We start from the raw sequence: 24,528 nt of genomic DNA on the forward strand, positions 1-24,528 counted from the left end.
AGGTTATTTCTTGCACGCAAGTGTACACTGGAGTGTATTGGTCAACATAATAAAATGGTTTTCAGAGCTACTTAATGCTTGAAGTTTGTTTTTATTAATTCAGTGAAATAAGACAATTACAAAACCGCATGTGATTTTCATAAAACTTTAATTCAATTGTTTCATTCAAGACCATTAACAAAAGTACATGAGAACCTCTGTTGGTGGTTCAAAAGAAACCCCGTGATCTCCAAAATTTATTTTTTTGACAGTAACTTAATGTGCAGCGGCACAAGAGCTCACCCACGTCTCCAGCGCTCCATAACTTGTAACCCGATTCTTAATGCTTTTTTTCTCTCCCTTATTTTTTCTACTGAATTTGTAATACTTTACCTTTCTCATTCTTTAAGTTAAATTTGTTTTTTTTTTAATATCTGAATATTTCAATGAACTTTCATTAAGCGCAAGAAAAAAAAAAGAAAAAAAAAAAAAAGAAAAAAAAAAAAAAAAAAGAGCACACATTACATACAGTATAGTTCAACCCACAGGTTTGGGATGCATATCAGTATTATTTCTACTAGAAAAGAAAGCCACCCTTAGATTGTTCTGAGTGTTTTGGCGGTTGGCTGAGAACAGAAGATACATCTAATTTTTTGTTTATTCTTTTTTTTCCATTTTATTTTGCTTGTAGTTTTGAGGCACCTTATTCCTAATTCAATATTAGCAGATTGAGTTTCAATGGAAAAAAACAAAAATATGTGCAAGAAAAAAAAACAGTATAAAATAACTGCAGAGATAAGATGCCACAAGGAATTCTGCACCTGGGAAAAATTGCTTATGTGGAGCATGTGAATACCAAAAAGGTTTCTAAAGGCTCCAGTTTGTAAAAGTAAATTCCATCAGATCAACTACATTGACGTTCACACACACACACACACACCATGCTTTCACTTCAGCTCTTCAATAAAGCGTTTTAAAAACTGCTCAAAAAAACGAGCAGAGAAGAATCTTCAGTTTAAGCTCGCACATGAGAAATATGATCCTCCTTATGGAGGGAACTTTTGCTTTGCTTTATGCGTCTTGTAGTAAAGCATACAATAGTGGAAACTTGACAATAAAACCATTTTAAGTTCCCATGGGTAAAGGAGCAAAAATGTGGGAGAGAGAGAGAAAGACAGAAAAAAAAAAAACCCCGGAGCAGATGCATAAAGACATGAGACGCCACCAGGCAAAGTACTGGACAGATAACAGGTGCAGAATTCCAGAAAAAAAACAAAAGATTCAAAAGACCGAGACATAGACAGCCACACAGTCACTCTGATTTAGAGGGACGAGACCCTCAGAAACAAATACCTCCGGTACACACTATAATTACTTCTAGGATACATTACACACGCGTGCGTGCGTGTGCACACACGCACACACACACACACACACACACACACACAAACACACACACACACACACACACACACTCGAAGACCCCATGTACACTGCAGCATGGAACTCTGTATCAAGTACATCATACATGGGAGACAGGGAACTGTGGAATGAGAAAAAGTTCCCTTGCAGGTACCGATGGGGACAAAGATTACACATGCCGATTACCGTGTGTGTGTGTGTGTGAGTCTGTGTGTGTGCAAGCATGTGTCAAATCAAATTTCCCTTATCCCCTGCCGTCACACGTTGGGACAGCATCCCACCAATGGCAAACAGGGCGGGGCTGTGTATTGCTCAGTCAATGACGCCGGGCTGGCGGGTCTTGCGCTCCAAATTAAAGCCCTGTGAAGAAGAGGAGGGGTGTGCATCAACGCTGCAGTTTGCACAAATTCAGACGCATTTACAGAATTTTCTCAACAACTTTGCGTTTACATTATTTGATACAAAAATGAGTTAAAGTAGTATTTGAAATCGGGGCCACGGCTTGCAGCGCAGACAAAAAAATGCGGCGATAGCGCAGACGTGGTGGTACCTTTGAATTGTCGGGACCACGGGGCTGTCTCACGATCACCAGGCGAGGGGCGCTGGCGTCGTCCAGGGTGATGCTCTTCAACCGGTTCACCAGTCGATCCGGACGAGGAGTCGCCACCAGTTTAGGCCCCTCGCTGTAACGTCAATCAATCACGTATTTAAGTAAGAACATTTCAAAACAAATCAAATACAATTCAAAGTGCTTTATAAAAAGGATGGACTCCACAAAAACAAGATGGAAATGGCGAGAAAGCAAAGAGAATAAAGCGCACAAGAAGAACTAAAATACAACACTGAATGAATTGATCGTGGTAAAACAGTAAAAATTTGAGCAAAATATAAAAATAATGTATATATATATACTAAAACCATAGCCTTATTTGTGTCGCTTGAAAATGTTGCCAAATATACTGAATGTCGCAGACAAGCTCGGCCAAAAGGCCAATTACAATGACGAACCAAATCCAGGCCGTGCCGCTCTCACCTGACTCGGCGCACGTTGCAGGCACTACATTTTCCTGTGCGTTGATTGAGGACGACGGAGAACTCCACCTCATCCCCGGTCTGGAGCTCTAGGCCGTCTTGCACCTCTTTTACATGGAAGAACAGCTTCTTGCTCTCACCGACTTCATATGTGATGAAGCCAAACTGGCGGAGGGGGAGGGGGGAAACAACAAGTCATTTACCAGAGCATAACCTGTGCTGTAGTCAGTGTTACTTCAACACTGGAGGTTTGTGATACGTAATGAGCTCCAATGAAACCTACCTGGTCTTTGACACACTCCACCATGGCTCTGCGCTGAGGGACCACGTTACAGGCCATCTTCTGTCCCGTTTGGGCTACTGTGCAAACATGGAACTTCACAAGTTCTCCTTTCTGCAGGCAATCGGCCTTGTTTGACATACCCATGATTCCAAAGGGATAGTTCTGGCCTTTAGGTGCACCTTAAAACAATCCAGAAGGGAGGAGGGGTGACATCTTATTCCAACCCGAGAAAAAACGTGCTTCAAGTGGTCTACAAGTGACACCAACCTTCCTCTGTGACTTCAATCAGCCCTTGGTATTCCGTCTGGGAGGGGTCCACACTGCGCAAGGGACGGATGACCTTCCCCATCGTCACCGTCGCACCGACATCCTCGCTAATGCCGTTCACTAAAAGTGGAGAACGGTGGATTTCACATACTTACTTTCTATCTATCTATCTATCTATATACACACACACACACACACACACATACATACATACATACATACATACATACATACATACATGTAGACACTCCCACCAACAAATGAGACATATTCCAATCAAACCCCCTTCATACCTGCAGCCACTTTGGTAACCTTCTCAGCACTGACTTTGTTTCCTTTTCCCTTAGAGAGAGTGTACTCCACTGTGTCACCCAGCTCCAAGTTCTCCAAGTCCCCACACATTTCACTGCGGGGAGAAAAAAAAAAAAAAAACTTTTATACACCGAGACTTGAATCGGCAGGTCTCTGGATGCCGTTCAGTAAAATGGCGACCAACTCATCCGAAACTGAAGCCTCTACCTGTAGTGAAAGAAAATCTCCTGGTCGTGATTTGCCGTCTCAATGAAGCCAAAGTTGTCCTTCAGTGTGGCGACAAATCCGAGCAGTCTCTTGGCGTTGGAGGCATTGCGGTTGAGGACCCTAATGGACACTGCGCTCTGCAGGCCGGTGCGCTTCACTTCGTTGATGGAGAACTCCACCTAGAGGACAAACATGTTAATAAGTCACAAATGGGGGAGTTTGAAGAATCTAAAGCCCCACTGGCAAAAACAGCCTCAAAAGTTGGGCAATATTAGGAGTTCTACATTGTATTTTTACTCTTCGCACGGCCTCCGTTGTATCTCAAACAAAGTAACCGAGTGCAGTGTCACTGTATACCTTGTCTCCGACCTGAGGGTATCCTCCTCCCTCTAGGTCCTTGTTATGGTACGGCACCGTGAGCTTCACTCCGCAGTCTTCATATGCAATCACTCCTTCCTCAGCCTCCTACAGAGAGGGGCAACAAATTGCATAATGAGCATCATAAAAACACCGCATCCAGCTGGCCAAAGGCTCACCAACGCTACACCTGCTTCCGTGTCTCAGATGATTCAGTCAGATGATTTAAAAGGTGTGTAGTGTATTAGAAGATGGTGTGCAGACAGCCCACACAAGCTTGTGAGATTCTGGAGCAGCAGAGTTGGTTAGCGCTGGCCGAGTCCACTGCGACAGCTCCGAGTTACGGCCCGCTATGCTACGCAGGGCCGCGTAATCACCCGTCAGTATTGCCGTTTCACTGGGAACACGTCTGCAGTCTTCACATAATATATTCTCCCCTCGGTTATTCGCAGTAATTGCCTGAACCAATCGCGGCATGCAATTTACTGGCATCATCACCGAGAGTACAAATTAAGCTTGCCGGGCTGATTGATCGCGGAAAATTGAGCAGACCATTGTATGCTTCTTAATCTGTTGTTTTGATCATGCTGCAACTAATAAGTATAATTGTTTTGAGTGCAAAAATGTCTTAATTTCAATTGCGTAAACAATTTTTAAAAAAAAAGAAAAGAAAAAAGACCAGAGTAAGAGACGGGAGAAGAAGTTCATTAATAAATGATGCCGCTTATCAACAAGCACGCAACAGACTGTTCCCAAAAACGTGCTAGAGATTGGGACCACCATTTCATCATTAATCGTGCAGCCATACAACTCACTGAATCAGTGTCACAAAGTTTGAGTGCATGTTTCTAAGGGTTAATTGGGCATCAAATACCATGCTGTCAACTAAAGGAGGCAATGGGCGTGCCAGAAGCCTGCAAAGACCAACCTTTTCTACAACTTTAGCCTTGAAAAATAAGAGAAACAGACACCCGTTAAACAACAAGGCAGCATTACACTTGCTGCACTATTTGTCAACTGTTCCAAGTCTAGGAATTAAGTAGTGATTTCTTAGACTAAATGTTAGTGAAATGCACAGACTGTTGGTGTAAGTCGGAAGACATTTGCTTAGAGACTTGAGACTTTAATCATGTGGCTACATGCACAACATCTCAGTCATACCTTGTCTTTTTTCTAAACCAACAAGGAGCATGAAGGACCATCGGACGAGAAAGAAAAGAGGAAAATTAGAACTAAAGCAGAAATTGGAAAGAGGGATGACGTGAAGGACTATGAGGCTATTGTTTTCTTTAAATGCACTGAGTTTGTTTTCACGCATCATGATTGTCTTAAATTGTGCATTCTGGTACCTTTTCCTTGGTCTTGGTGGGACTGGCGTTCTTGGTGTTGGTTCCCACAACCTCCTTCTCCACCACACCCATGAAGCGCTGCTCAGACTGGGTATGGAAGGACACGGAGCCCTTGGGCAGCTTCTTGATGCGCACCGCGTGGTTCCTCTGAGCCGACAGCATGTCCTGGGGACATCGGGACATTTGACTTAGCTTGCAATTAACAACCCAAATAGTGCCCGATTAAGTAATGAGACAGAATACATACTTTTGTGAAAAGCTTATAAACAGGACCTACGGGCACAACAGTGAACTCCACTTCATCTGAGATGTGCAGCTGGCTTTCCTCCAGGACTTCACTGAAGTGGAAGAACATCCTGGCGTCCCGATCGACGCACTTGATGAAGCCAAAGCCGTCGCGAATAGCCGCGATCACGCCCTGGAAGAAGAGAGGTATTCGCTTCAGTTCAAAGAATGTGGACGCCCCCTTCTAATTACATCTCGACAACGATGCACTAAATTATATAATTATATAATAATCGATACATTTGTTTTTCTCTAATCCCCACCATTTCACGGGTCTCCTTGGTAAAGTCGAAGGTGTCAGGGAAGATGTCGATGTTGGTGGCCCTCTCCAGCTTGTCCCTGCGGTCGGTGGAGATGTTGAACTGTATGTGGTCTCCCTCCAGAAGGGTCACCTTAGACTTTGTGTCCTTCTCGCCGAACGGCAGCTCCTTGTCATTGAAGCCGATGCGGGAACTGATGCGGCCCGGTAGGGGGTCGTTCTGCGGAGGAAGCATCAAGGACAGATTTCACATTCCTGGTTGGCGGTTCACGGGTTCCATGCTCGCCTCTACAGCTAAAGACTTCTCCAACGCATCATTCAACTAGCCGGACTTGTGATCTCCTTGCCTGGTTTTTGGTGGGGACCTTGGGGATGACTTTGACGACGGTGCCCTCGAACTGCTCGATGCTGATGTCCTCGAAGATCACCGTCCCCTGGGGGAGCAGCCTCACTTCGGTGGCCACCTCTTTACCCTACGGCCAAGAGAACAGGAAATGTGAACAACTGTACATGTACACACTCAGCCAGGTCATCAGAGTGAGGAGGGATTTCCTGGATGGTGGAGGCCAAAAGCTCGACAACGCCTACGTTTCTGTCCTTGATGGTGAACTCGACGTCGTCTCCAGCCTGCAGAGCCTCAAGATCACCCTTGAACTCGCTGTAGTGGAAGAAGATCTCCTTCACCACGTCGGCCCGCTCAATGAACCCAAAGGCCTCCTGAAAAACAACGCGTGGTTCAGCATAACGGGTACATTGGCCCGAAAAATTTAAATGGGAGAACCTGCCCTCAACAGCACAGAGGGTTATTCATGACACCAAAATTTAGTTTTGTGTTTTTACAAAGTCACTAATCAAAGATGTAGCCGTACTAAGTCTAATCTGCACTACAGGACAGGTCCGTGTGATGGTTAGCGGCCCTTACCTTCGTAGCACACACCACACCCTGGCACCTCATTTGCTTTTTCTTCACAAGTTGAATATTACGAGCGCTGACTGCACCGGTGCTGAAATGCGAGAAAGGTTAAATGTAAAAATGGAGTGTAAGCGGGGAATTATTGAGGAGATACCGACGCAGCGTGAGGACTTACTGCTTGTTGGTATCCATGTAAAAGCTGACTTTGTCGCCTGTGTCCAGGTGGAGGTTTCCCTCCACGTCATCAGGGGAGTAGGTAAGGTAGAACACTTCCTGTGGAACGTCACAGCGGAGTTAAAAAGGGTTCGGGACGTAACTTTTAACCAGAAAACTATTACACGTTCAAGGAGTTCAAAAGAAACATCTTATCCCTGATCGAATATGTTCAAATGTTAAGATGCCGTCGATATCGTCTGCCCGCGGAATTCACTAATGTTTTTGTTGTTGCCGATTACATTCATCCTGATGTCAAAAGGTGCGCTTTTGTTTTTCTTGTGTGGCATAAAGCACCAGGCCTGCAACCGCATTATGTTTTTGGAGCATGTCAATCATGCGTTTCAGCACGTAAACACCACTTCCCTGTTTATGAGCAACCCTAACATGCTAGCTGGAGTACTCCTAAAGAAAGCGAGAGTTACTGTTGCCTGTATACTGTTGCTGTAAACACATAAACAGCGTATTCATGTCCATGTAGACACACTTCATAGCAACATGGAAGCAGGTACAAGAAGGCATTCAGCAAAACCAAGCAAAGCGTGGAGCAAGTCATGCAGGTTCTTCAAATCCTCAAGAGGGAAAGGATGACCTTTGACTTAAATTAACATTCCATTGACCAAGCATGCTGCTGCATAGAGCTGCCAGCAACGCTTCATTTTCTGTACATTGATCCGTCAACTTTTTCACAGATTAGTCATTCAATCGAAACTAATTATTTTCCTCCGGACAAATAAATTTGAACAGCGCATTTAATTTAAGTTCATGTCATTGTGTAATGCAGCACAAAACTAAATAAGTTGACCCTGAGTTCTTCAAGATATTAAAATAAGAGTATCTAAAATATGCTCCCTATATTCTTACAGTACACTTAACCTTGTAGGTAATAAAAATCGATAGCATTTCTCTACAAGGCAGCACAACCGCTCCCACAACCGCTTTTTTTTTTTTCACTATAGTGTCGCTGTAAAAGATCTTCGCCGAAAACGTCATCGATAGCGCCGACTAATCGCGGAAGCCCCACTGCTGTAGCCGGTGCCACTTACCCCGTTTCTTTCATAACACACGCTGCCAGTGGGCACCTGGCCGGGCGCCGACTTTCCGTCCAAGTGCACCGGGATCGACGAGACGACCTGCAGAGGAGGAGGAGGAAATGACACAAGGAGGCCGTTAGCGCACTGCTTTGCCAGCTGTAGGTTGGATATCCATTGAATTTGCAAAGCCCGACTAAAAATAGTTGTGATGGATGAAATGGCTGAATTTCAAAGTAACAGGTAGACATATTATGTGTGTGCATTTCTAATCTTTAAAAAGACCTGTACATGTAAGATCTGTTTGAGAGACTGACCAACTGCGCTATACTAGTTGCTGTGAGCATTAACATCTAAAATGAAAACACCCACTGGGAAGTTACATTGATTACTATACTATAACTGTTCTATAGATATTCAGCACCTCCAGCAAACATGCATATCAGCACAAAAAGCCAATTTGCAATCCAAATGTGTTCTAAATCTTGATGGGATAGGTTGTTCTTTAAGTTTAAATGCAGCATTAGGAGGCGGGGGATCTAATTTAACGACATCCCCTAGCCGGAGAAAACAAAACAAAACACAATGGGCCGTATAAATGTTCAATTGACAGACAACGACAGAACCAAAAATAAAATGGTGTTCCTTAACTGGATGAATATAACCATGCAGCACAGTAAAGGGATAGGCGTGCACGTCTGGCCCCACCTGGCCCGAGATGCGCTCCTCTGGCAGCACCTCCGGCTTTATCTTTAGCAACTTCACTGCTATGGGCTTGCCAGTGCGCCTGTCAGAGGATACCTCAAACTCTACATCATCTGGGGACAGAGAAGCAGGAGACAAAACAGACACTATAGCACATTTTCGTTTCAAGTTAGGCATTTATTATTATTATTATTATTGTGTCACAAGTCCTCTCACCTCCTATTTTAAGCTCCTGCAGGTTGCCATTGTACTGGGAGCAGTGGAAGAAGAGACGGGCCTGACGTTCGGAGCACTGGATGAACCCGTACGACGTCAGGAGCTTCTCCACCACACCAGTCTCTCGGATGCCGGGCCCCGTGCCGTTGGCGTAGGCAGTGTGCCCATTGCTATGGAGCATGCCTGGGTCAAAACTCATCTGGGTGGGGAGAGGAGAAGCAAGTGTTAAGATCAACATGAAGCAGACAAACAATTAAAATAAAAAAGCAGTTTGCAGTTTAATGCAGTGTTTGATGCCAACCTTAAAAAATAAAATAAAATAAAAAATAAACACTTCAGACATGCAGGTAAAGCAAACTTCAAGAGGAAGTGGGGAGGGGGAAAAAGCAATAGGAACTCTACATCTGAGTCTATCTGGCCATCACCAGAGGGGAGCACACATTAACGCCTAGATTGAATTTCAGAATCATTTATACCAGTCACTGGAAAACAAACAGCAAAACTGCGTGGCACTTCCTGGTTCTGTTACAAGTGCCATGCACTTAAAAGTCACTCAATACGTCATGTGATTTTAGGGCCAAACCACCAACGAAGCATTTCATGCAATTCTAGTTAGACAGACAAGACGTTCAAAAACTGCTCACCTGTCCTCTACCAACCAACCAGTGATCATACCAGAGGGTCAATAAAAAGCTGCCAAAACACCCTGGTTAACCTCTCCACGCAACTACAAACCATGCTGTTAGCAAAAGTCACACAACAACGGCAGCTCACGGAGCCGTTAAGTCAGTGCGGGCACCGCCAGACATGCCCTCTTACTGATCTCTGATACAAGGGGGTCCGCTTGTGTTTTTTACTTCCTGGGTGGGGGTGGCAAGAGACGGAGGAGGAGCGGGGGATGGGCACGGGACCAGCGGAAGTAGACGGGGTGGAGTCGGTGTTGCGAGCCACCGGGGGTTCGGAGGAGCCCCTCTCCATTTCTGTCACTGGGGATAGGACTCGGATATGCTGTTGGGAGGAGGCAACAGCTTTCACAAGGAGCATCGTCACACGCTTCTCCAGATGTCACAAGTGGTTCAGTTAGTACGCAACAAACAGTCGTTATCCAGCATCATGTTATGAACTACTTCTGCTTGACCTCGCTGATCTGGCGTCATTTCAGACAACCACCAGTACCCCATGTACCAACTATTGGAGGCCCGACGTGTATACATTTCGCAATATACTACACGGCGATTTCTCAGATGCCATTTTAGTATATTCAAGCTCATCACAACCACCAATACTCTAATCCTGACATCAAAATACCAAGCCATAAGAAAACCGCACAGCCTCTACGCAACAATGGATCCGCAACCGAGACCATCTCACATTTACGGGCATCCATCGATGGCACTAACCAGTAGTTGAAAATGCTAGCATATCCAGACAGGAGGACTCGACAGAGAAGGCAGACTAAACTAAAAAAAAAAGATCTTTGCACAGCCAGTTAAGGTGAAGCGGTTCGAGTGGAGTGCAGTGAATGGAACTAAAGGTTGAATGAAGTAAAACTACTGAAAGATGGAGGACCGGAAAATGCAAATGGGGGGACAAACTGTAGAGGTGCGTCTGTAGAGGTGCGTCTACAGTGGATAGAGTTGGTGATGGGTTATGGGTCATGAGGGGGGGGGGGGGGGGGGGTCCCAGAGCAGCCTCTTCTGTTAGGCCCTGTACTGCCCTACTCTTAACAGAAGACAAAATAATATGGAGGTCTTTCACACTTCAATGGCCTTAAACACAGGACATTAAAAAGACCGGAGTACCTAGGCCGCATGCCTGAGCATTTGGTTTGGATGCCCGTGCAGTGATTTAAAAACCCATAGTTCAATTCTGATGGGTAAGTGCCCATTTCATTTATTTGTCTTTAACTAGACAGACTAACCCTTTACCGTTGTGACGCAAAAAAAAAGGCTCTTCGGGCCTCGTGACAAGGACCAGATTTCTACGGTCTGAACCAGCAGATCACCCCTCACCCTGCAACAATACAGCTGACAAGAGGCTAGTCTCTGGAGCCCGGAAAAGGATGGAGGTTAGGCCATTCACAGCAGAGAGATGCAGGGCAAGGTGGGTGGATGGGTGCTCGATGGGGGTGGGGCACGTAGAAAAGGAGGTGGGAAGGTGGAACTTACGGATCGGCCATATGGCGACAGGCTGAGTCCGACGGGGGAGGTGCTGCTCAGGTCAGCGCTAACGAACGCGGTGGGTGGCGACGCAGGCAAGGTAAACTCAACAAAGCCTTTCCAGGGGCTGCCCATATTTTCCCATAAACTCGGACCGAACTTGCTTGAGCACTTGCTGAACTTGATTTCTTGTTTGAATGTTTGTTTTTGCTTTGCTGTTAACCTCTATCTTTTTTTTTATGTAACCACCCAATGATACACCGCTGGATGTCTGCAAGGGTGAAGAGAGGAACAAACATAACGGGTAAGGCAGATAGGTCAGCCAGTGTGCCAAGTGTCAAACAAAACTAAAAAGAAAATAGCTGTGAGCTTTTATCCCCCAGGGAGGAGTTGAATAAAATATATATATGATAATTCAGAGAAGGATAGAACTTTAAAACGACAATAGGAGGAGAAAGAAAAAAGGTGCGGGCTAGGTGTGGGGAGGCAGTAAAATAATTGTCACACCAAATAAAAAATAAAAAACAGTTCAACTGTTTCGAGGTGGCGGTTCAGTCCAGCCATCTCGAGCAAATAGCAATGTAGAGGTCACTGACTTATCGAACTTTCAACTCTTATTACAAATCACACTAATGATAAATCCGTCTCTGTGGTTGACGGTGTGCCAACCAGTGTATCCATTTGAACATTGAGAACCCCAAACTATAATTGTTGAGGCCACAAATCCAGATACAGTTTAGATAAAAAGCAATTGTAAAAATAGCGGCACGCGTGTTTGTTTGCTACAACGTCCGACTTTGACAAAAGTGGACAAGCGCGCTGTTATTCGGGTTCAGTGACAAAAGAACAGAAAACAAGCTCTGCATTGCTGCCAAAAATGAGCACAGCTGGCCCAACTAAAATCAGAATTGAGAGTGGTTCCCAGTCTGTATATTAAGGTAATGCGCACAGAGTGGGAATTTACCAATTCCACCAAACTTGCACTTTCAGTTTTTTCTCTCAACTCTTAAACCCTTTACAGGGAGATATTTTCAGCGTACAGTGCGCGTGTGTGTGTGTGTGTGTGTGTGTGTGTGTGTGTGTGGGAATCATTCAAAACATGACAAATGAAATCATAAGTTGACTAAACAACTTAAAAAGTATAATTGTTGTTAACATAATAGGACTCATGTTATGAAGGGAACACCAAACTGAGACCCACCTTTATGTGTCGTCTTGAATCTTGTAATTCTCAGGATCTCGTTGACTAGGCAGTTCCGGCAGATCTCCTCACGCACACAGTTGAACGAACACACACACACACGCACGCACACACACACACTTGTTACAGGTTTCTGGCACAAGTTCTAGATGGTTGCATAAGGCGAAAGAAAGGGGGAGAAATCTAGCGCCAAAAAAAAAAAAAAAGGCAAACGCAGGTGCAATAACACTGCTTAAAAAAAAATTACAGTGAAAACAGTGAGAGGAGTAGAGAGAAGGGGAGAGATAGGGGGAAGAAACTATGGGGGAGAAAATAAAACTAGCAGATAGCAGCCCACTCCACACCCCGGTGGTGAGTCGGTGGTGTGGTGAGGATGAGGAGGGCTAGGAGCAGCGTTGGGACGTGTGCTTTGTCAAAGCTGTTGAGTAGGCACAAACTTCTGGTTTCAGATCAGTTAAGTCTTCTCAGAATATGCTTGGGCGCAAGATTGCTTCTCTTCGAGGTTTCAATTGGGCTGATGTGCGTCTTCTTTGGTCGTTTCAGGATTTGGTTGCTTCTTCGTGTGTTTTTTTTTTTTTAAACCCTTGAAGTGATCCGTTGTTTTTCTATGCGTCTTCTGTGTTGCAACTTTTGCTTGTTTTCGGGAAGGTTTGTCTTCGGTTTCCTTGTGGTGATCTGAACTTGAAGCAGTTGCGGATGGTACAAAAATTCAGTTCCGTTTCACTTCATACTGTTGGGGGGGAAAGCACATTTGGTTAGCTGAGCAGAATTTCCACATCGCTTTGTTGATTAACAACAACAACAACTTTACAGATCAAACTCTTAGGGTTAACGCAAAAGACAAAAGTCCAGAGGGCTCCAAGTGTCCAACTAAGAATGAACAAACAATGAGGATCAGTGGCTTGAAGATATTTTGAGAATACTAGATTTTTTGCCCCCAGACTCATAAGAATAATAAAAGAGTTTTCCTTAGTTGCCTCTGGACCACAATGCCGGCTAGCTGACTGGCAAGCGGGAGCTGTGGATCAACGAGTCAGTTTGTGCATACCTTTCAGTTCATACCATGATATTTATGGCACCATTTCTGACAAGGACCCTCCGTTTGTTTTTTGAAAACTCATCTCACAACTGGTTTGCACACTTATTATGTTCAGTGTGCAGGTGAGGCCAACCAACCAAGATGAATTACATTTGTGTGTGTACCGTGTTGTATGAATTTTGTAAAATTTTGTTCGACACGCAGTAAGTTAGAGCAGAGTGTTGTTGACCTAAATACACAGCTTTGAAAACAAGCTGGGTGAGCCAAGCGAGGACACATGATATATATATATTCTGCCGTGACTGTGTTGCAATGGCTCCCATCTCACAAACTTCCCAAAAAGTACAAATATAATGTTGTAAAACTGCATAAATAGGACTCCAACGGGAGAAAAGGGGCCTTTTCTATTGTTAAAAAGGTGCCTCCTTGATATTTATATCCAACTGTCATATCGGGACTAACAAGCAAAGCACCGTTTGTGTTTTGTTACAGTGTTTACACGGCTTGGGTGAAAACTAGACCCAGTGGGACTAAAGCCATACAATGCAGTGATAGCACAAATAAAGAAGTCAGTTATCACATGATGGATTGGTTAAGTGGGTTAAAGGTTATGAGCAGCGAATATGGACGACTGTTCAGTGAAAACAACCTTGGGGGAGATGGTTCTTCTGCTCGCTTTTTTTCCTCCTAGCTTTTGGTGACGCAGTAACAGAAGAGACAAAAACAGTCCACCCACTAAACAACCGGTACCGATTGGCCGTCAGCACTTTCTAATGAGCACGAGGAATACGGATAAGGTTGATTTCGGTAATCATTAAACAACAAAGAGTAGGGACCGTACAGACGACCACTGTCACGACGAAGGAGCTAATAACCCACGATAACGTCTCCTGTCTCGCTCACGTTAACAGCCCCGGTCTGGGCCCGAACAACAACCGCCCTGACAGTACCAGCCATGTGACTTCCGAGCACTCCGCCATACTCAGCTGGAGCTGCCAACATGGCCGTGTCCAACACGTTGCAGCACGAAACGCTATCGAGAAACGTCACATCTAAGCTAGCTTAATGTCCAACACGTCAAACTCTAAACGATGTGCCTGAACAATCGAAGACGGACCGCGTCTCGCCATTTTACCGCTTGCTAGTCAAACTAACGCACACGGTGACAGTAAAGTAAGAAAAATAAAACAAAGATCACATCATCTTAATGACCTTGCGTGGACAAACAACCAGACAGATTAGCATCCCCGCTAACGTCATAAACAGCAGTTATACCCCGGGCGTTTCCGACTTTTACATGCAAATTAATCAACTGCGACATTGTCATTAAGCCACAAGTTAGCTCAAATAGTTAGCACATCTGGCGTTTTTCTCGCATTTTTTGGGGGTATCATCAAGAGTACGTGGCATACCTTGGAGTCTCAGCATAAAGTTAACGGAAAGTAAAATAACACAATTGTGTTATTATTGTGCCCCGAGACAAGCATACCAAGCTCCACCAAAAATAACTACGTGTTCAATAGTTTGTAGTTTATTCTGAAATGTTTACACTTCGTAGAAACATATTTGAGGCTTGCAAAAACAATTCAACACCCGTGTTTTAACAAATAATTAATGTATTTAAAACATACTCATAAAAACATATTCTGTAGATCTGGGTAACGCGGTGCTCTTCCCTCCGACAACGGGTATTTTGATAGAAATGTGATTTAACAGACAATTTATAGTTGAGAACGGTCGATACTGAAGTGACGCCGAAGCACAGACGGGACCTTAACCACTGATGTTAGTCATCACAAGGGCCATGTAAACTTATAACTAGCTCATCACGGTATAAATACATTGTCCGTAGTGTTAATTAACGGTAACAGAGTTTATTCTGTACATACACAGAGATAACGGCAAGCTAACGGCACGAGGATTGAACAACAAAGAAACTATGGCGAAGGATCGCACTCGATTCTGCTCGACTACCGCGTCTGTCACTGATGTTTAACACATCCACTTCACTAAGGCTGTGCCTCTTTTGTAATGTTACACGTTTTTAGATACATATAGTGGTTTATGTGTCTCGTGAACAATGTCGCGAGGCCGTTCACAATGCTAGGTGGCTAACAGCGGTTAGCTAGCTCGGTCCTTATGTGTGGTGATTTATGGGGAGGAGAAACACGGCTGCCCCCACCCAGGCCCGAGCTCTGCGTATGACTAAAAGCTGGACAACCCGTTCAATTTGGAAGACCCACTGGATAAAAAATATAAACGTCTTACTGACAAAACTTAAACGAATGTTTGAAATGTTCCATAAAACAGAATAATTAATAAAAACTCACCCCAACAGCTTTCAGCACTGTCACCAGCGCCGCTAGAAGCAGCACGGCACATTACGTAGTGATTAGGGAGGCAGTTATCGCGATATTTGACAACGTGAGGACGTCCAAAGAGCCTGAGAGGAGAGAAGGGCCACTGCCGCGGAGCTGCTGATGAATAACCCCGATTGCGGTTCCGAAATGTCCAGGACTAGGCATTTTATCAAACTGGGCTAGAAAGAAGATATAAACGAGCCGTGTCACTGGAAATAGAGTTTCTGAGGCCACACGTTGCAGGTTGGGGGGTGTTCAAGAATTAAATCGATTGAGAAATGTTACAGTATACCATCGGGCACTTTTTATGTCACTCAAATCTGTTATTTGAGGCCGCGATACATCTCATTTCAATTGTTCACTCCTTTAATGATGACTTTAAACTCTTAAATAGCTGAAATCAAATAGATTTGAATAATATTCAAATCTCTAACAACATAAGAAAAATTGGAAAGTTTTATAAAACACCAAGTAAAACAAAACACTCTGTTTCATGGAAGTTCTCTGTGGCAAGAACGTATAGATGATCCAATAATGACAGACCATGATTAGTTCTTTGTTAGATATGCCTGTGCGATTTCAATAGGAATATTTGAAACACAGAATCTATTTTTATGATTTGAAAGGCTCAGTTTCCTTTCATTTCCTTTCCTTTAAGTCCTCTCCAGATAGGACTCTCACCATTTCACATTGTGCCCCTCCTGTACAGCTGTGTTGTTTTGTTTTGAGAATCATAAGCATATTTTGGATATGCATAACTATTAAATCAGTCTCACTGCTGTCAAACGCCCCTCTAATCTCTCCAGTAGATGGCGGTATATACCTTTAAGTTAATGTGCGATTCGCGTTAACGACAAAGGCTAAGACGATACGGAAGTGACGTTAGCGTCAAGTCTCACACGGAAACGGAACACTTGGCAACAAAACAGAGGGACAAATTGAGTATTAGTATATTCCGTGTACCTACAAATATTTCCGAAGACCCGCAATATCAGACACGTGGCTATAAAGGCATTGCAGCTGCCTCGGCTAACTGAGGCTGTATAGCCAACGTTGGCTAACGCTGCTCGGTCTTTCACTCTAGCTGGTAGTGTGAAGTGGCTTGTTTACGGTAGCGCGCGGACGGGAGTTGACAGGTTCCAGTATGACCTGCACTTTGGAAAAAGTGTTGGGCGATGCCCGGACCCTTCTCGAGAGGCTGAAAGAGCACGACACGGCCGCCGAGGGACTGATCGAGCAGTCCGGGGCCCTCAGCCAGAGAGTGCAGAGCATGAAGGAGGTGGGGAATGCCCTTCCAGACAAGGTAAGGACAAGTAACGCCCATGTCACCTCAACGCAGGCTTACAGAGAGACCTCGCTCAAGTGCTGCACTGCTAGCCCATCACTTTAGAAGTGAAGTAGAATTTAGCAGATGTTTCTTCTGATGTTCCCACAATACTCTCCCGTCAAAACACAGGGAGAAATCATGATGAGATGCTGCGTGTTGGATCACTTCTGTGCCCAGTTTACCCGAAGCATCCTTCAACATCTTCAAAATGATTCGCTCACATGTTTTGTACATGTGCATGTTTGAGATAACCACGACAATGTTAAATTCCTTGGAGTTTGGCGTCACATTCACTGACAGAGGTTTCACTTGATATATTTACATGACACCTTAGTTTCTGTTGTAATGCTTTGCTTGTTTATTTGCCACTTTTGTAGTATGGTGTCTTATATAAGTTCATATATTTCCCTTCATTCTTCTTCTTTATATTCTCCTGATTTAATATTAAAACAGAGCCACACATCTTTCTGTTCCTTATAATTTCCCTCCCCTCGCCCCATAATGCTCTCTCCTCTCAGCACACAGAAGACAATTCAGAAATTCAGGAGCTGACAAAATACAAGCCCCATGTCCTTCTGACGCAGGAAAACACTCAAATCAAGGATCTACAGCAGGAGAATAAGGGTACAAAATAAACTATATTCTGCTAATTGTATGGCTGCTGTTTTACATCTTTGCTAACCCTCTTCATGACTGTCTCGGCAGAACTGTGGTTATCTCTTGAAGAGCACCAGTACGCGCTAGAGTTGATCATGGGACGGTACCGCAAGCAGATGCTCCAGCTGATGATGGCGAAGAAGGAGCTGGACACCAAACCCGTGCTCCACCTTCACGAGAACCACGCCAAAGTAAGCTCGCCATGTTGACATTTTAAAATTCTCGGCCGTTTCGTAGGTTAGGATTTACTTTGAGGATTCATTTTTTGAACGAAAAAAAAAAATGCATTGAGTTTGAGAAACGTCCTTGTTTTTTTCTGACCGTTCTCCAGGAGGTGCAGAGCCAGGTGGAGCGGATATGTGAGATGGGCCAGGTGATGAGAAGAGCAGTGCATGTGGATGACCAGCACTACTGCTCTGTTGCAGAGAGACTCGCTCAGCTGGAGGTAAGCACAGCGCCTCAGCAGAATCAGGAATATATATATAATTATTATTGTTTTTTTTTAATTATGAATCCATATTTCTGGGAAGCTATTTCTCTTACTTTCCTAAGTAAGGTGAAGGGATCTTTTTCCATAAATATACCATGATTGAATAATACGTGTATATACAATACAATGTACATGTTTGTATGATTTTAGATTAACTTTTTTATACTCTCAAAACTTCATCTGGACACTTTCTGAAAAAAAAAAAATGGTTATTCTGTTCTGTTCAGATTGAGAACAAAGAGCTGCGAGACCTCCTGGTCATCAGCAAGAGCTCTGTGAAGACAGCAAGAGAGGAAAGCAGCAGCCAGCCGGCACCAGCACGAGAACCGTCCCCTCAGCCGGGACCCTACGAGTGATAAGAACAGCTTCAGTGTGAACTGTGGTCGTTCAGGACCAGGAGACGGGATTTAATGATCTCTTGATGATCTACTGCATTTACCACATTGTTAAAACATTTTTTTTACAGAAGATGAAATCCAGTCAAATCAATTTTTATTTCTTATTGTAGCAAAGGCCACTTAAACACCCCATTCTGGCTATCCGATGCATTTACCTGCAGGTATATCTGGATGATAGCTATTGCTTTCATATGTACAGTAGGTGTATTATCACTGCAGTTGTGTTTATTCCACATAAACCGTGACTTTTAAGGAGGTGAGGTGTCTCCGTTATCACTGACAAGATTTCAGTGGGAGCTAAGACACAAACGTACTGGAGTAGAGGAAGTAAAAAGCAAAGGGGAGTTATTTTTGTTTGTGGCCAAAGACACATTAAACTCTTCAAGGACACAGTTTCTACCTCTTTGGTGCCCCTTTGCTGTTAACACACACTCACAACATGTAAAATACTCATAACCACCCCGACTATGGGTTCACTTGAAGTCCATTGAGAAGCCAACTTGTAGTCTGCACCATTTGAAGAGGCCGTGCTCGATAATAACTCTGTCAACGAGATGACTTTTGGCTGTTTCACACAGTTTGCCTGCTGAGGAGTGACAGTGGATCATTTCTACGTGATTGTCTATCATTTAATGAATTTGATACGTTTGTCAGTCTGTTTTGTAAAATTCATATAAAAGGTGTCCCAGCTGATGGCGCAACTTTATTTAATGGTAACACTTTCAAAACATGCCAAGTTTTTGTGTAAAGATGATCAAATGTTTGCGCGTTGTATGTGTCAGAAATTGTATATTGTCATCTCAGGAAATCAGTGTTAATACGGTGAACATGCTGTAATGACCTCATGACTCTGTACTGATTTGTGTCAAACGAAATTTCATTCAGAAACTTTAAAATACATTTGCAATAAAAATGGGTGGATGTGGATTTTTTGTATCTGCCATAACCTGTGCATATAGAAAGTAAATACTGGAGCTGAATTACTGTATTTTGTTTTACCGGAAGATGGCGACGTTAAGCCGCTTCGATTTTAGCGCATCGCGAGGCTTGCAAGAGAGGCGTAATGCTACGTTCATGTAAACCGGTATAAAGGAGCTTTTACCTTTTTAGGAGTGCTTTTTCCAACATATATTTGATCAACAGCATTGAGCCGATAAAAACAGACTTTCTTTACCGCTGGTGGCATAAACCCACTGCACTTTTTCACGTTCCTCTGCGTTCAAATCGTAAGAATACTACATTTCCGACAGCACGTGAACGCAGCACCCACCGGAGCTGCGTTTGACGCTTCCAGCTCGAGAGAGAAGCTAACGTTCAGCATGTCTGAGAAGGAGCTGGGGAGAAAGTGGGACCGATGCTTGGCGGACGGTGCCATTAAAATCGGTAAATATCTCAGAGTATGGCGCGTGTAACGACATTGTAATGTCGTGGAATAAGAACAAAATAAACAGCAGCTTTTTCACTGTAGTCCACAGCTGTCATGTTAGGTTACTGGACGAGAGGCTAACTAGCTAACTGTTAGCCGTAAGGGGCTCCTAAAGGACAACCGAATGACCAGTCAGATAATTATGACTTATTTATTTTGATTGACAAAACTACGATTAATTCTGTAGTTTCATTAAAGTTCCCACGAACGCCACCCGTAAATATTTGCATTTCTCTTAGATATCGCTTTTCAAAAATAAAATAACCCGAAGTATGAATGCCCTTCAAAAAATGATAATCTGATGCTGTCTTATCGATGAAGTACACATTATGCTAAGACGTTATTAAATAAGACATTTAACGAGACAATAGTGCGCACTCTTGAATTCGGCTTACACACACATCGTTTATTTTAATACCATGTCAACTTTCCATTGCCTCAGCTTGTATCTCCACCGTTTTCCACAACGAGCATAGCTAACGTTATATAGAAGCTGCGACAGGAAGCAGCTGCATATAGTTTAGCTCATTTATTAAAGCTTTATGAATCACTCATAATATAGACCAGTGGGTCATGTAATATTGCTAAATACGTCTTCAGTTATGCACCCACTGCTGATAAGCGAAGCAGTGACACAGTACTGGAGTGAGGTACCGCTTCGTTTTTAAAGGAGGCTGCTTATGAAGACTACAGAGAGAAATGACACCACGTTATTGACCGGTTTCAGAGGGAAATATGGGAATACTCCTCCCTACTGTATGAGAGTACACGTTCAAATATCTAGAGTTTCATGTTTATATCCATGTGTACCAGAAAGTAGTGCTGAACAAAGCAACAGAGCTATGCCTTCAAGAACAATACACATAATGTTAATGTGTGAGACAGAATATTCACATAATGGGTCAATTTCAGCAGTGTACATGTTACAGTTAATTAAAGTTGTCATCCATGTCATGATGTAGCTGTGTTTTTTTTCACAGGCACTGGGCTGGGGCTAGGAGTCGTGTTGTCTGTTCTGTTCTTCAAACGTAAGTAGCTTCACTGGATAGTTGGCGTGCTGCATCCTGCAGCTTTGCATGAGGAGCAGAGCTGGAGGAGCGATGCTCTGACACGTCTCGTCTAACTGAACACATTATTCAATGTGGATTCATCATTTAGAGTGTGTGTAGTGCTTTTATTGATCGACGAGCATCAACAACATCCATCCTCAAAAGCATAAAAATAAAAGAGCATGTGAATATTAAAGTTAATTAGGGGGGGGGGGAAGTGTCACAACAGGAGTGTGAAAATAATTTCACACACCATCTCTGCTGTGTTTTAATAAAGCTGTGACGTGCTTGAGGAGATATAAAGTACCTGCTTTGTTTCGTAGGGCACACTTGGCCGATTTCATTGAGCTCGGCAGCGGGACTTGGCATGGCGTACGCTAACTGTCAGAATGACCTGAGGTCCTCGTATCTGCTGCACAGGAGCGAAAAGGTTTGTTCGCGCAACAAAACACATTTGAACTTTTGAATTTGAAATTATGCAACTGATTTCTGTTTTTTTCATCCACAGGAGCAGTAGCTGCAAGTCATCGAGAGGACTGTCGTTTTTTTGTTCTTTTGACTTTTTGTTTTGCCTGTGGGAGAGTTGCCATTTGCACTGTTCTACAGCTAGATCCCTGTTGAACGATCCATCCTAGTATGACTCTGTATGATTGTATGTGCCTGATCAGGACAGCCTGTGTGTATATATAATAAAATAATCACAACCACAAAAAAGTGATACCGCGGCGTTTCATTTTTGCTTCATATTGAACTAAATAGTGCAAAAATGAAAAAAACGTCACGTAATGCATTATAACAGCTAGATTTTAAACTTGTGTTAATGCAGCTTTGAAAAAGTGGGTTTTCTGTAAAGCAAAACACTGTCCCAGAAGGTGATGGGCTCGGTGTGTGTGAGCCGGGGGTCAGAGGGTTGGCAGCAGCTGATCTGAAGACACGGGCAGAGTGATGGAGGAGATCAGTCAGTCCTGAGGGGGCATGAAAATCGCGAGCTTTGCACATCATGTTTCATATTTGACAAGGCTATTGAAACGCTGGAGTGATTTTTACCCCATGAATGCCTTTGTTTTATGTTATTATAGTATTCAAGCGCTCCGGTTGGGAAGTGAATGATTATCTGGATTTAAAATAATAATGTAAGAACAAGGTGAAGTGACTCTATTGTTTTCTGGGTTGTTAGAGCAGGGAATGTGAATTTGTTCACCAATGTACGAGTCACAGAAAAAAATACTTCATGACCTTTAATCTAAATCTACTATTGATGGACTTGTGCTCCACGTGTATCTGTGGGTTTTAATTGACATTTTGCACGTTTCACTGAACAATGAGTCACAGCGAAAGCAATTCGACTTTTTGACACTGACAAAAAAAGAACAGAAAAAATGAAGGCAAAGCTTTATAAATTTGTCTAAATTAAGTGCAATTATGAAATGCGAAAGAATTGATTGCGTATGCAGACATCATTAAGTCAAAAAAGGATTAAACAAATCAAGAACGATACAAGAACATTTCCATGACATGTAGAGTATGTAGAGTATAAATGCTTAAAGGTGCAATGTGCAGGATTTGGCCAGATTTTTTGTTTAAAGCGTACAAAGAACAGAACATGATGAGGTCACAGTGTTATCAATAACTAACCAACCATCAAATTGTTAATGATAAATAATTGATGATATATTGTAAATTCAGGAGGACTGGACATTTATACCAATACTTGTTCTTCAATGTGACAATTTGTGACAATTAGTAACATTTGAGATTGCAGCTGCCAAAGTGAGCAAAGAGTTTCTCTTTAAAAATACATTTTAATTTCTAATGCAAATGTTGTTTGCCGCGACAGAGAGGGCTGGGGATTTGTTGAAGTAAAAAAGCACTTTAATTGTGTATTTGGGGTCTTTTTTATGGTCTTTGTACTACCTTGTCATTTGCAAGTGACTTCATTATTTCAAGTGCTGATTGTAAAATGAAATGTTATTTTAGTGCAAATTAGTTTAGCTAATGTTAGCCAGCTAAATCTGTTTAGACATCCTAAATTCAATTGGAGATAAAAACCTTTAGCGTTAGTCAGAAATGATCCTTGTGAAGGTGTAAAAGAAACAGACAGGAAGCTGCATTGAGGGTGAGTGATAGCGAATGTTACAGTCTCTTTAGCTTAACGGCTGTCATGAATTATGTGTGTGCTAGCCAATAATACAGGCTAAATGACAAGTATGAATGTAAATCACTGAGGCAAACTGCAGGCATTGTACGGTCAAGTCGTATATTTACGTAACTAACGTCATTGAGTCCAACCAGTTATAATCAGAGCCATAAATAAATGGATGTTGTTGAGATTGCAGTCTGGTCAGCCATAATACTTTGGTTATGTTTCATGATGTAGCAATCTGAGCTATATGCAGCTGCAGACAGAGCCATGACCTGTTTATATATATACATATATATATCAGTCAACATCTCATCATGCCTTTGTTTTTTTTATTCTGTGGAAGCACTTTTCAGTTAAAGGTGAAACAACACCGATGTGACGGGTTATAGTGGGACTTGCCTTCAATAAAGTGGCACCAATGCAGAATTAGAACGCTGTCGCAATGACCCTTCCTTCTTTTATAGGTGTCCTGGTTGCAGCGTATGGGAACGACATCAGAAAGAACAGGAAGTAAACATGGACCCAAGCTGTTGCCTAGTAACGCAACCCTGTTGAATGGCGCTAAAACGGAGCGTTTCAGACACACAGGTGTGTGTTAGACAGCATGAGAAAAATAAATAATATTAATAAGCATGTAAACTTGTGCTAGTAGAAACACAAAATACTAATATGAACCTGGAAATTAGCAAAAGATGTCTCCTTTAAATTCAAAGTGGCAGAAAAATGACTTGTATTTTCATTTCCATCGTCCCTGACACCAGAAGACGACTTCGCTGGGAGGAGAGCATGCTGCAGCTTCAGTTAGCAGTTAGCTGTAGCGTTAGCAACTCGCATCTGTTGCGCTGGCATTTACGCTGGTTGAATGCCAGTTGGCACCGCTAAACGCTAACTGAAGGTGCAACTCTTCTTTTCTTTTTTTTTATAAACGATGACGTTTGTATTGACACAGTAGAAGAGGTGACATGCGTCCCGATATTCGATCAGAGCATGTGGCCAGATCGTACACATTGCACCTTTAATCGCATCCAGTGTGTCTTGTAAGTCACTAAAACATGAAAAAGTCAGAGAGGGGGACTTCTTTTTATAGATAAAGTACCTTCCTACTACTACTCTAAAAAAGAAAAAAAAACATGATCGATCACTCCTTTAATTAATAGATCTGACACTCACTGTGTCTATAAATTGTACACATAAAGAACACATTGGAGGAAATGCATTCACATCTAATCTTTCTAATGCCTAGAAAACAATGGCATAATAGTACCTCAGTGAAAGCACCATGACCAAACATGGAAAAAGACCACCCACACCAATTCCCATGCTGAAGAATTAGCATATCTTGGCCGTGATTTGTGGCATGGTTATGCATTAGCAGCTCAATGCTTTGACACGCTCCTTCTCAGAAGCTGTGCACTCTGGCTGGGAGGCGCGCTGGAGTGGCCGACACAG

General features: G+C 43.1%; 3 protein-coding genes across 9 annotated transcripts; 2 read left to right on the forward strand and 1 right to left on the reverse strand.

Moving 5' to 3' along the window:
• Window positions 1–131: 131 nt before the first annotated feature.
• Window positions 132–15,643, reverse strand: csde1 (cold shock domain containing E1, RNA-binding). Of its 7 annotated transcripts, none has more exons than XM_076095551.1 (21): window positions 15,560–15,643; window positions 12,191–12,920; window positions 9,650–9,838; window positions 8,831–9,029; window positions 8,618–8,727; window positions 7,925–8,011; window positions 6,841–6,938; window positions 6,675–6,756; window positions 6,341–6,469; window positions 6,100–6,225; window positions 5,757–5,972; window positions 5,486–5,626; window positions 5,209–5,373; window positions 3,860–3,967; window positions 3,503–3,681; window positions 3,277–3,389; window positions 2,984–3,103; window positions 2,717–2,895; window positions 2,435–2,598; window positions 1,952–2,084; window positions 132–1,761 (listed from the first exon to the last, which is right to left on the reverse strand). In XM_076095551.1, the coding sequence occupies exons 3-21, from the start codon at window positions 9,806–9,808 to the stop codon at window positions 1,714–1,716; spliced, it is 2,556 nt and encodes an 851-aa protein (XP_075951666.1). In that variant the 5' UTR covers window positions 9,809–9,838; window positions 12,191–12,920; window positions 15,560–15,643; the 3' UTR covers window positions 132–1,713. The 7 variants fall into 7 exon arrangements, with proteins under 7 accessions (XP_075951666.1, XP_075951665.1, XP_075951663.1 ...); XM_076095550.1 differs by having other exon boundaries at window positions 5,456–5,626; XM_076095548.1 differs by having other exon boundaries at window positions 8,561–8,727.
• Window positions 15,644–16,459: 816 nt separating this feature from the next.
• On the forward strand, window positions 16,460–19,388 carry sike1 (suppressor of IKBKE 1). Its single transcript, XM_076095556.1, has 5 exons — window positions 16,460–16,892; window positions 17,435–17,540; window positions 17,622–17,764; window positions 17,905–18,018; window positions 18,291–19,388. Exons 1-5 carry the CDS (start codon window positions 16,734–16,736, stop codon window positions 18,417–18,419), a joined length of 651 nt encoding a protein of 216 aa, XP_075951671.1. The 5' UTR covers window positions 16,460–16,733; the 3' UTR covers window positions 18,420–19,388.
• A 327-nt stretch (window positions 19,389–19,715) lies between these two features.
• On the forward strand, window positions 19,716–21,650 carry micos10 (mitochondrial contact site and cristae organizing system subunit 10). The gene is made up of 4 exons (XM_076095557.1): window positions 19,716–19,844; window positions 20,868–20,915; window positions 21,260–21,366; window positions 21,445–21,650. Exons 1-4 carry the CDS (start codon window positions 19,781–19,783, stop codon window positions 21,451–21,453), a joined length of 228 nt encoding a protein of 75 aa, XP_075951672.1. The 5' UTR covers window positions 19,716–19,780; the 3' UTR covers window positions 21,454–21,650.
• The last annotated feature ends 2,878 nt before the right edge of the window (window positions 21,651–24,528 follow it).

The sequence above is a fragment of the Anarhichas minor genome, unplaced genomic scaffold (assembly GCF_050575085.1).
Source record: "Anarhichas minor isolate MPS153535 unplaced genomic scaffold, ASM5057508v1 ptg000020l, whole genome shotgun sequence".
NCBI classification, from domain to species: Eukaryota; Metazoa; Chordata; class Actinopteri; order Perciformes; family Anarhichadidae; genus Anarhichas; species Anarhichas minor.

What these genes read in the sequence shown, in the direction of transcription:
- csde1 (XM_076095547.1), bottom strand. Translation starts at nt 9,808, where the DNA reads ATGGAGAGGGGCTCCTCCGAACCCCCGGTGGCTCGCAACACCGACTCC. An exon ending in GCAGGAGCTTAAAATAGGAG is followed by an intron (nt 8,728 to 8,830) that starts GTGAGAGGACTT and finishes CTCTGTCCCCAG; the next exon opens with ATGATGTAGAGTTTGAGGTA. An exon ending in CCACCAAGACCAAGGAAAAG is followed by an intron (nt 3,968 to 5,208) that starts GTACCAGAATGC and finishes CCCTCTCTGTAG; the next exon opens with GAGGCTGAGGAAGGAGTGAT.
- sike1 (XM_076095556.1), top strand. Translation starts at nt 16,734, where the DNA reads ATGACCTGCACTTTGGAAAAAGTGTTGGGCGATGCCCGGACCCTTCTC. An exon ending in GGAATGCCCTTCCAGACAAG is followed by an intron (nt 16,893 to 17,434) that starts GTAAGGACAAGT and finishes CTCTCCTCTCAG; the next exon opens with CACACAGAAGACAATTCAGA. An exon ending in TCTACAGCAGGAGAATAAGG is followed by an intron (nt 17,541 to 17,621) that starts GTACAAAATAAA and finishes CTGTCTCGGCAG; the next exon opens with AACTGTGGTTATCTCTTGAA.
- micos10 (XM_076095557.1), top strand. Translation starts at nt 19,781, where the DNA reads ATGTCTGAGAAGGAGCTGGGGAGAAAGTGGGACCGATGCTTGGCGGAC. An exon ending in GGACGGTGCCATTAAAATCG is followed by an intron (nt 19,845 to 20,867) that starts GTAAATATCTCA and finishes TTTTTTTCACAG; the next exon opens with GCACTGGGCTGGGGCTAGGA. An exon ending in GTCTGTTCTGTTCTTCAAAC is followed by an intron (nt 20,916 to 21,259) that starts GTAAGTAGCTTC and finishes TTTGTTTCGTAG; the next exon opens with GGCACACTTGGCCGATTTCA.